The following is a 12,029-nucleotide window of genomic DNA, read 5'->3' as shown; positions in this document are numbered from 1 at the left end:
CTGAGCCACCCAGGCGCCCCCTGTGTATGCTTTTGATGACTCAGAAGCTTCTTATCTTATTCTCTCAGCCATCATGCCCCCTGCCTCCAACCTGTCTGTTTCTTTTCACTATCTGGTCTAGGTACAAATGACCGGGGACCACGAGCATGTTCACACCGGTCGTTTTCAGGATCTCCCTGTGAGCTTGCTCAGCCGACCCTTGATCAAAGAATGTGTGTTGCTTTAATTTTTACTAAGTAGAACTACAGAAAGTAGCAAAACCACGTTGATGGTCATCATCACAGTTTTTTGTTCCTCAGCATTTTAAACCAGATACACTTTTTATTTGGCGCAGAAGTGTATCCAAACCTTTTGCAATCCTTAAGCCGCCGACCCACCCTGAGGAGCTGATCTCCTGTAATTCAGCTCCCTTAAGCTTCTCGGCAGGCACCACATGACAGGTTCCGCTCTGAATCAGTGTTTCTGTTCCTTTCGACCCGCGTGTCATTTTCTTACTTCTTTCTTCGTCAAACTCCTATTCATCTCATAAGGCCCAACTCAAACATTGCCCATTCTCTGTTGCATTTTCTGACTCTCCTTTCCTCTGTGTTCCCTTATTCCTTTTACATACATGTCTTCCTTTTCCACCAAACTATGAGGCAGAAGTAGTCTGTCTTCATTTTATTACCTCTATCTTTCCCTCTGCCTTAATCCTCTCAGGCTGTTATAACTATTATATAGACTGGGTGGCTTATACCACAGAACTTGATTTCTCACAGTTCTGGAGACAGGGACATCCCACCATCTGTGTTCAGGCTGATTCAGTTCGTGGAGAGGGCCTCTCTGGCTTGTAGAGGGCTGTCTTCTCGCTCCGTCATCACATAGTGGAGAGAATGAGAGAAAGAGAGAGCTCTGGTTTCTTCCTCTTCTTATAAGGACACTAATCCCTTCATGGGGCCTCCACCTTGACGACTTCACCTAAACGTAATTACTTCCTAAAGGCCTTACATGCTAATACCGTCACATTGGGGGTTAGGGCTTCAACATACGAATCTGGAGGGGATGCAAACCTTCAGTCAATATAGCTCTAATTCAGAATCCCAACCTCAAATGGTATTAAGTAAACAGAAGCCGGGTGGGGTATTGGACAAGATGTGCTCTAGGGCTGGGGCATTGCAAGATCTGAGTCTTAAAATGTGTGCTATCTAGTGTCACAGCCACCAGCCACATGGGGCTTCCTGAGCACTGGAACTGTAGTTATTCTAAATTGAATTGTGTTCTAAGTATAAGATATACACTGAATTTTAAAGACTTAATATGAAACAAAGGACGTAAAATATCTCTTTAATACTTTTAATATTGATTGAAAGTTGAAATAATAATACTTTGGATAAGTTGGGTCAATAAAGTCTGTTATTAAAAATAATTTCACCCTCTTCTTTTTTTTTTCTTAAGAGATTTTATTTATTTATTTGACAGAGATGGACAGCCAGCGAGAGAGGGAACACAAGCAGGGGGAGTGGGAGAGGAAGAAGCAGGCTCTCAGCGGAGGAGCCCGATCTGGGACTCGATCCAGGAATGCCAGGATCATGCCCTGAGCTGAAGGCAGACGCCTAACAACTGCGCTACCCAGACGCCCCTTTACCTTCTTCTTTTTACTTTGTTAACATAGCTACAAAATATTTAAAATAGCAGTGTGGCTTGCATTATATCTCTATTAGAGATGTTTTAAATAAATATGTATGACATGCAGTATGAATATAGTGACTAACACAGAAGTATGGACCAATAGAATTTAGGAATATTTTCAACTAGGAACTTTGTGTACAAACCTGTACTTACAAGAATATTCCATTTTTTATAAATCTGCAAACTATATAGTAAATTCAAGTTTCTTATCAATATGAGATTAGGATTAGAATGATGTTGGTGACAATGCTACCTTGCCCCATTATTAGAAGATTCTAGGCTATCTGCTCCTCCCTGTTCAACAGATAGCTGCATCTTCTGGTGCAATGCCAGCCACATCCCTGAGACACAATGGTGAAGACTGGAGTAAATGGATTTGACCATATTGGGCACCTGATCAACAAGGCTGCTTTTAACTCTGGCAGAGTGGATGTTGTCACCATTAGTGACCCCTTCATTGACCTCAACTATATGGTCCACATGTATGATTCCACCCATGGCAAATTCCATGGCACAGTCAAGGCTGAGAATGGGAAGTTTATCATCAATGGAAAGCCCACCTCCATCTTCCAGGAGCCAGATCCTGCCAACATCAAATGGGGTGATGCCGGTGCTGAGTATGTTGTGGAGTCCACTGAGGTCTTCACTACCATGGAGAAGGCTGGGGCTCACTTGAAGGGTGCGGCCAAGAGGGTCATCATTTCTGCCCCTTCTGCTGAGGCCCCCGTGTCTGTGGTGGGTGTGAACCATGAGAAGTAGGACAACTCCCTCAAGACTGTCAGCAGTGCCTCCTGCACCATCAACCACTTGGCCCCTCTGGCCAAGGTCATTCATGACAACTTCAGCATTGTGGAGGGACTCATGACCATAGTCCAGGCCATCACTACCACCCAGAAGACCATGGACAGTCCCTCTGGGAAGCTATGGCATGATGGTCAAAGGCTGCCCAGGACATCATCCCTGCTTCTACTGGCACTACCAAAGCTATAGGCAAGGTCATCCCTGAGCTGAATGGGAAGCTTACTGGCATGGCCTTCTGTGTCCCCGCCCCCAATATGTCAGTGGTAGATCTGACCTGCCACCTGGAGAAAGCTGCCAAATCTGATGACATCAAGAAGGTGGTGAAACAGGCATCAGAGGATCCCTTCAAGGGCATACGGCGATCCACCAAGGACCAGGTTGTCTCTTACAACTTTCACAGTGACACCCACTCTTCCACCTTCAATGATGGGGCTGGCATTGCTCTCAGTGACCATGTTGTCAAGCTCATTTCCTGGTACGGCAGTGAATCTGGCTACAGCAACCAGGTGGTCGACCTTGTGGTCCACATGGCCTCCAAGGAGTAAGAGCCCCCTGAACACTCAGAGGGGAGTCTGCTTCAGGATTCTCTCCCTCTACCCACCACCTTGCCTGCACATGCACCTGTGTGTGTGCTCTCTCTTTCTCTCTCTCTAAAATAAGTTAATAGATCTTTAAAAATTTTTTTTTAAAAAACAGTCCTTTTCTTTTTTATTTTTTTTTAAGATTTTATTTATTTATTTGACAGAGAGAGAGAGAGAGAGAGAGACAGCCAGCGAGAGAGGGAACACAGCAGGGGAGTGGGAGAGGAAGAAGCAGGCTTCCAGCAGAGGTGCCTGATGTGGGGCTCGATCCCATAACGCCGGGATCACGCCCTGAGCCCAAGGCAGACGCTTAACCGCTGTGCCACCCAGGCGCCCCAAAACAGTCCTTTTCTGAAAGCAATTTATCTTAAGATAATTGTGATGGCTAAACTTTAAAAATTATTATAAATACAGAAAGGATAAATATACTTTCTAAATCCATACACAGGCAAAAAAATAAATATTAATAGATTAATGCTTGTGTTTATGAACTGACATAATGTTGTATAATGCTGCTGCATTTAATCATTCATGAGGGAAGCTTGTCATGTATCTGAACCTTGTTAGGTATCTGAACATAACCCAAGTGTTTCCAGGTACCAACACAAGATATAAATGGTCAAAGAGATAATGTAGCCAATATAATCACAATATTGAGACTTACCCAATTAACGTTTACACTATTCAAGTAGCTACACACTTTCAGCCTAGTTAATTTCTCACTTTGGAGAAGGAAATGATTTTGACCTTGATCAACTCAAAGGAAGAGGTGGTTTCAACAAGAATTTTGCTGTTTCCTTTCAATGTCCTAGTTTTTAGCTTTTTACCCCCGTTGTTTTCTTTTTGCAGTATCTTTGCTAAAGCATCTTTAGCATGTTCTGGTTGTGGTTCCAGGGGCAACTATATTTTTACTACAGGCCGTATAGGACTATTTGCTTTCTTAAATATAAATACAATTTAAGAAACAAAAATGTTTTGGGGGCACCTGGGTGGCTCAGTCATTAAGCGTCTGCCTGCGACTCAGGGTGTGATCCCAGAGTCCTGGGATTGAGCCCCACATCAGGCTCCTCCGCTATGAGCCTGCTTCTTCCTCTCCCACTCCCCCTGCTTGTGTTCCCTCTCTCGCTGGCTGTCTCTCTCTGTCAAATAAATAAATAAAATCTTTAAAAAAAAAAGAAACAAAAATGTTTTTTAAAAGCTTTAGTTCATTATCATTAGTATTAGTAATTCATCTACCATTGCTGTAAAATACTGTCCTTCATCTCTGACCCAGAAGTCCTGTATTTTCTCTCAGAATCCTTGAAACTGTGGTTGACTAACTCATTAGTTTGCAAGCAACATACAGTCTCAGACTTTTCATAGTTTTTTTTTTTTTTATGGGAGGCTACTTAGATTTTTTCTTTATTCTCATGCTGGTTTTGAAAGAGGATTCATTAAGAATTTGCTCATTCCAACTAAATCATTGAATCTACTGACAAAAAGTTATTCATTATTTTCATTTATTATTCTTCTAATTTCTCCTCCCAGATCTCTAGTAGTGCCCCTTGTTTTATTTCTGATATTGGCAATTTTTGTTTCCTCTCTTTTTTTTTCATGACCAGTCTTGCTAGGGAGTTATTTTTATTAACCCAATATAGGTAGGCTCGGCCAGGATTCCACAGGGCTGCCAGTTGTAAGAAGGGCTAAGTGCTTAGGCCAAAGTCAGTGTTAAGAAAGCCTCCGCAGGCAGAGAGAAAGGATTGAGAAATAGCAGGCTACATCAAAAAACAAATGGGAACTCTGCCAATGGGCTGTGTCTGAGATCATTTGATATCTAAAACCGAAGTCAGCCAAGACAAAGCAAAACAAAAGCACACCCGTGAACAAGTGAGTTTGTTCCGAGAGCCCTTTTGTGAGGAGGACAGTTGTGACCAATGAGACGGCAAATTGCAACTTCCCTAGTAGGTGTGAAAATGTAGGTCACACTTTAGTTTAAAACAAAAAAAAACAAGAAACTTAGAACTAAATTATGTATTATTTGTTATTTGAAGAAAAACATTATCTTTCGGTGTTGAGCTGCTAAGATATGCAGGTATGAAATCATGCTTGAGTCTCACTAGTTTGCATGAGCCCGTAGGCCCAAGCAAGCAGTCCATTTAACAGTCGTCTGCATTTCAAATTTCACTGTTTTGAGGTTTTTGTTTTGTTTTGTTTTGTTAGAGAGAGACAGGGAGCGCATATGCAAGTGGGGTGTAGGGGGAGGGGCAAAGCGTGAGGGAGAATCTCAAGCAGGCTCCCCACTCAGCACGGAACCCCACGCAGCGCTCGATCTCACAACCCTGAGATCAGGACCTGAGCCAAAATTGAGAGTTGGACGCTTAACCGATTGAGCCCCCCAGGCGCCCCCTGAGCTTGTTTTTTGAAGGGAGGGATAGTTGCACAACTCATCCACACTGACTTAACTACAATGGGGTATGATTTTTCTAAAATCACAAGAAGTCCAAAGGTGGGGAATACAGGGCTGCTGCAGTAACAACACGATGCTATTATTTCCAGCACTTTCTGTTTTCTGGTCCCACCAGCCTTAGCATGTGGCTTTTCCACTCATGCTTATTTCATGGTCACAGGACTATTGCTCCATCTATGGCTTCGTGTCCACACTCCAAGTACAAAGAAGAAGGAGAAGGAGGGCGGATGGTGTCTGTTTCAGACTGGGGACACAGTGGAGACAGCTAGCTTCTCCTTTGTGTAGGGGGCAGAAAAATAAGTTGCTGCTGGAGAAGTTGTTCAGAAAGCTGCATCTTTTGCTTCTCCCCTCTCATTGCCAACTCCTTTTCTTAGAAACAGTTCAACTAGTGATCTACCTTTATCACCCTGCAACGTGAGTCGAAACACATTCTTTTAACCTGGAATGTTACTCCTTAATGCTCTATTCCCCTGCCGGGTAATTGTGTTACCGAAACCCAAGTTCTGCCCGGTGCTCGATACTCAAGAGACCAGGGTTGATTGAAAAGGAATATGAGCTTTATTCAGGAGGCTGGCTACCTGGGGTGAAGGCCGACTCTTGTCCAAAAGCCCACGCCTCGCTTTCTGCCTCGCCAAGAGGGTTTTAAAGGGACAGGGCGTGGTTCATCAGTGAGGGGGTGCAGTGGCCTGCGACATTTCCTCATTCCGTGGAGATTACGTGGTGCCTATTTACAGCCTTCAGTGAAAGAGGCTTTCTGTGTTGTGCAATTCCTGTTCTGTGATGTGCAAGGGCTTTCAATTCTTCTTCCGGAAAAAAAAAAAAAGATTTGTGGATATGAAAGGAAGGTTAGTAAATCAATCATATAAAATAAAGAACACCTGCTAAAGGTCACCATGTCAGTGATGAAGATCGAGGAGGCTACAATGACTTAAAGTGCCCATTTTAATTTTCATTTATTCCTTTGCTTTGTGGTTGATAGGAATTATTGAGAGGATCACTTCATATTACATTTCTTGCTCCTTCGTATCTTACACTGTTTGTGCTGTAAAATGCTATTATTCCCTGGTCTGTTGATATCTAAGTTTGGGTCTGTGTATGTGGATAGTCTTGTCTTTTAGCCTTTTTTGTATTTGTCAAAGCCTCGGTCACAAAACTAAACCCCCCAAAACTGTCAATAGCAGAGAAAACCTAGTTGTAACTTATTACTCTCATGGGTGATGAGCCATGTAACTTTGGGACCGGTTTATGGACTAAAATGTAAACATGTCTTTAGTAAATTACAAGCTGGACATGAAACAAGAGCAATTTCTGGAAATGGGTCTATTGAGACCTGGCTTACAACCTCATGCACACTCATCTCAAGGGCCTAACCCTGTCACAGCTTGCACAAATCACCGTACCTTGTTTTCTCAATCACTAGCACTTCTCTTCTCTGAGTGTGACTGATGGACATCAACATGACTCATCCATATACTTTTTTGACTAATCCATATTTTAAGATAAAAAGCTCATGGGCTTTTCTTTAAGTCCAGCATCCAAATGATGGTATTTTTTTTTAAAAGATTTTATTTATTTATTTGACAGAGTTAGAGACAGCCAGCGAGAGAGGAACACAAGCAGGGGGAGTGGGAGAGGAAGAAGCAGGCTCATAGTGGAGGAGCCTGATGTGGGGCTCGATCCCATAATGCCGCGATCATGCCCTGAGCCGAAGGCAGACGCCTAACCGCTGTGCCACCCAGGTGCCCCTAAATGATGGTATTTTTAAGTCTGGTTCCCTGTGTCCCACTTGCCAAAACAAATGGTTAGACCACTGGTCATCGACTGAATCATTACTCATCTATGTATCTATCTATCTATCCATCTATCTATCTATCTATCTATCCCATCTACTTATCTCAGTAAAAGGTTTGTGTTAGATATACTGTATACAACTGTCTGTACTGTTGATTACGCACATTTTTTTTTTAAGATTTTATTTATTTCATAGAGGCAAGGAGGGGGAGCACAAGCAGGGCGAGTGGCAGGCAAAGGGAGAGGGAGAAGCAGGCTCCCCGCTGAGCAGGGAGCCCGACAAGGGGCTGGATCCCAGGACCCTGAGATCATGACCTGAGCCGAAGGCAGATGCTTAACCAACTGAGCTACCCAGGTGTCCCAATTACACACCTTTTTTTCTTTTACTAGAAATTTTCTGTTAGCTGGCATTCTTTCAAAAACAAATCTCCTCCATCAATCTAGCATTGCCATCCACAAATCAAGTTTCACCTTGTGTTTTCTTTCCGAAAACAGAAACTCATATAGTGGGGAACGAGCCTTCAGTGTTAGAAGTAAATCATCTTCTAGCGACAGTCTTGGCTCCAGAGAGATGGCTTCCCCTTATTTACAAACAGGTATCTGCATATATCACTTCCATTTAATCAGGTCATTTTGATGAGCTGCTTGTGTTTTATTTAAATGCTTCTCTGACAATGCCGAGGTTCTTACTGGAATCTTTGATCTTAAAATTATTGGAGTCCCTTGTTAATAAAGTCTCAACCAAAGCATTCAACCCAGGAGAATGCATATGATTGCCTTTCAAGGGGAAAATGGCGAATAACTGGATTAAGTATCATTAATTCAAAAAGTGCAATGTTCTTTCCTGTAGCCCTCCTTCAGTCTTCTGCCAGAAGTACAATTTCCTACTGTGTCCCTCAGGGTCCGAGTCGTTAAGCTCATGCATGCCTTCCAGCTTTGATGACTCCAAGGCTCCCACGGAAAGAGCCCATCCTCCTTGCTCAGTGGCAGCCCCAGTGTTCCTACTCGCTCCCACCATTCTCACCATCGATGAGCTCTGGTATCCTCCTACCAGAATTTGCTAGCCTAACACCTTTCACTCGTGCCACTGCGTCCTTCTGTCCCTTCCATATTGATTTCCGGTTCGTGCCCTAGGATCTGAGTTACATTGCACATTGAGCCTAGTACCCAGAAGCCCAGGAAAGTTCTGTGACTGATCTTCAGGTCATTATACTGTGAGCTCATCACACAGCTTCAGACCCTCCTAGCCTGCCTGTCAATTGGAATTTTCATATCATACTCCAGTAATTATTTCCCTCATGGAGGAGATTTTAATCTCACACTCTAATCAGAATTGCCTCCCCACTTTTTTTTTTTTTTTTTTTTTTTTTACAATTAGTTCCCCGTTATCTCTTCTTTTGAAATCTTAAAAGCTGCGAGGTATGCTGAGTATCTGCTTTGACCCATGGGAAGTGTTAGCCACCGTAGGCAAATCCTTTTTTACCCACGGTGGCCACGCACAGGCTCCGCTCTCAGATCTCTCAGGACAGAAACCGTCCCGAAGAGCGCGGTTAGCTGCAGCGCCGTGGGGTTTGCTACCGCGTCCCCGCCGCGGCTCCGCTTTCCTGGGTAACCGCAGTCCGTGACGGAGGACGGCAGCCGCCAGCGATAGAGGCGAACCGAGGCAGCCAGAAAGACTGGGTGATCTGGGAATTCACGAAGGAGTTGCAATTCGGAACGTGCAAACGGTAGCCAGCCCCGGCGGGCGAGTCTGTTGAGGGGTTGGGGTAGTCTGTATTTATGGGCAGAGAATGTAAAGAGGAGAAAGTCCACTTAGAGTTTGTTAAAATAAAAAACAAAAGACCAGTTTTGAAAATTCCCTGAGCAGACAAAACCCATCCGGTCATACGATCAAAACTCAATTCAGCTTATTTTCCAAGACCAACAGACTGAGGTCATTTTTCTTCTGGCAACTATAAGCAAAACTTCCCAAGGTTGATATGAGGCAAACCCTGACCAACTCTGTATCATTAAAAAAAAATTCCAATAATATCAGTTTTCTGTAAATCAGCCATTTTGGGGAAATCAGTCTCTCGGTCCTTAAGTTTTGTGCTCCTGAGGGGACATGCATGAGATTTCCTATTTTGTATCCTCTGGTTTGATTTTATTTCTTCGTTTTTCCCCTCTGGCTTAATTTTATTTGAAATTCTGACAACACTGCCCAACACATACTTCTCCCAGCACGAACGATCTCTATTGGGGATTTTTGCACCACAGTACCCGCCTTGTGTGGGCTGAGATTTTTCTGAGTTGCACTGTGGTCTGAGCCTTTTTCTGACTGAATTTTACAGGTGTCAGATCTGCATTACAGTCTGAGGGCTTTCCCTATCTACTACTGCTCTCTCCCAGCCCTTTGTGCATGTTTCTGTATTGTAATAAAACTTTATTTATGGACACTGAAATTTGAATTTTATGTAATTTTCATGTCCCATAATTTTTAAAATTTTGCTAAAAATTATTTTAGAACAATTTTAGATTTACAGAGAAATTGTGAAGACAGTACAGAGTTCCCATATACCTCACACCCACTTTCCCCTATTAATAACATCTTACCGTACATTTGTCACAATTAATGAACCAATATTGGTACGTGTTCCTTAGCTAACGCACATACTTGTTAAGATTTTCTTAGCTTTTTTTGTCCCTTTTTATGTCCCAGGATCCCATTATTCAGGACACCATCTTATATTTAGTAGTCTTGCGTCTGGGTTTAGACTCTTCTTGGTTCTGATGGTTTCTCAGGTTTTCCTTATTTTTGATGAATTAAGGAAAGTTTTGATTTGTTTTTTTGAAATAAGGAAAGTTCTGAAAGTTTTTAGAAGTACTGGTATTTTATAGAATGTCCCTTAATTGGGATTTGTCTGATGTTTTTCTCATGATTTGACTGGGATTCCATTATTTTGAGGAAGAAGACCACAGAGGTAAAATTCCACTTTCACCATATCGCGTCAAGGATACATGCTATTAACATGGCCTACCACTGTTGATATTGACCTTGATCATATGGCTGCCAGTTACTCTTTTTTTCCCTCTTTCCCACACTGCATGCTTTGATACCTCAAGTTTTACAAGCATCAACTAATAAACCCCTTATGCTTCTAATTCTGTTTTGACATTGGCTTCAGGAGGATCTGACTGGCACAGCTGCTTTCAGTAGTGATCCAATGAAGCAAGTGATAAGAAATCATGATGGCTTGCTTAGTTACTGGAACTGAGCCAGTTTTTACATGGGAAACCACTGAGGAGGTGGCTGAGTTCCTAGGAGGCCACTAGTATGCACTTTAAAGATTTTCCAAGTATTTTCCAAAAGGAACCTATGAACATTTACTTGAATGAATATATATTTGAAAGGGGGAACATCCACACATTTAGGAAACTGTTGGACACATGATCTGAGTTGGCATAGAACCAAAGCATCATCATGGGATCAAATCCAAGTGGAACCACAGGGCATGAGTAAGCCACATGAGCAGACAACCTAGACCTCTATCTCACCCACCACTGTCACACCAGCACCCCATCTCAGTTCACACTTGTGACTATATTGAGGGGGGGTCCTGTACCTCTAGGTAAAGGTAATTTTTAAAAGCCAAATGTTAATTTATCAATCAGTTGGCCCAAAATGTGGGTGCAAGCAGGAAATGGACAATGACTGCATTATAGCCTTGAAAGGCAGCAGTAAGAGAAAATCTTCAGGGTGGAGCTTTGAGTGGTACACCTGACTATCCACTTTGTATGGAAGTGCAAGTGGCTTGAGATGGGAATCAATATGGATGCATGAACTGTAGCAAATGTCTAGCCATAGGTTAGAAGTTTGGAAGAAAAAGGATTTAAAGGTCAGAAATAAGAGGGTCTGGCGCAGAGGCATGTGAATGGAAATAAGGAAGAGGGAATGGCACGCAGAATTTTTTTTTTTTTTTTTTTTTTACAGATTATTGCCCACCAGTTGCATCAAATGACAAAGTAGATGAAATAATTCATCAGTTGACATTAGCTAGACTTTCTCCTTTGCCTACCCAGAATTAGCATGATGGGCAGACAAATGGAATGCATGGATGCCACGTATAGATACAGTTGCATAGACTTTCATTTATCAGTGTTGGTCCAGATACCTCCGTATATAGAATCCACCAACAATGGAGATGAATTCTGGGTCCCTAACATGGCACTATTGTTTGAGGAGACCAACTGGCACTTGGTGACAAGTTGACTATGTTGGACTCCTTCCACCCTGGAAAAGCCAGTGGTTCATTCTCACTGAAATAGACACCTATTCTGACACCTTCTCTGGGTATGGGTGTGACTTTCCTGCCCTCAGAGTCTCAGCTAACACTGCCATTCGTGGGTTTCCTGAGTACCTGATCCACAGGAATAGAACACTACACAAGCTAGCATCCCATCAGATGTCTCACTCCAATGATGACATCTATCAAATCTGTTTAATAACAGGAATACCAATAATATTCCTCAGATTTTTAAATATTTTTAGAGATCTTGTCTAACACTGCCCATAATCAATTTCCCTCACTCAGGCGGTACTTTGAATTTGAGTAGGCATGTGTTTTTGGCAATTCCTTTTGCTAGGAAGGGAAAGAAAAGGTCCAATGCCCTCCACTCTGCCCCAGCCCACCACTTCTGGCCAACCTGGTTTCCCAGCAACATTATGTTGAATGTTGTGGAAGGGGTTTATGGCTATGCTAAAT

At 42.8% G+C, this 12,029-nt stretch overlaps 1 protein-coding gene across 1 annotated transcript; it reads left to right on the top strand.

The window, feature by feature from the left end:
• Positions 1–1,546: 1,546 nt before the first annotated feature.
• LOC103656900 (glyceraldehyde-3-phosphate dehydrogenase) lies at positions 1,547–2,762 on the top strand. Its single transcript, XM_008684315.2, is given in 1 exon segment — positions 1,547–2,762. A coding segment is annotated over 1 exon segment (639 nt). The 5' UTR covers positions 1,547–2,019; the 3' UTR covers positions 2,659–2,762.
• The last annotated feature ends 9,267 nt before the right edge of the window (positions 2,763–12,029 follow it).

The sequence above is a fragment of the Ursus maritimus genome, unplaced genomic scaffold (genome assembly GCF_017311325.1).
Source record: "Ursus maritimus isolate PB19 unplaced genomic scaffold, ASM1731132v1 scaffold_21, whole genome shotgun sequence".
NCBI lineage: Eukaryota > Metazoa > Chordata > Mammalia > Carnivora > Ursidae > Ursus > Ursus maritimus.
This window is presented reverse-complemented; position numbering and strand designations above follow the sequence as displayed.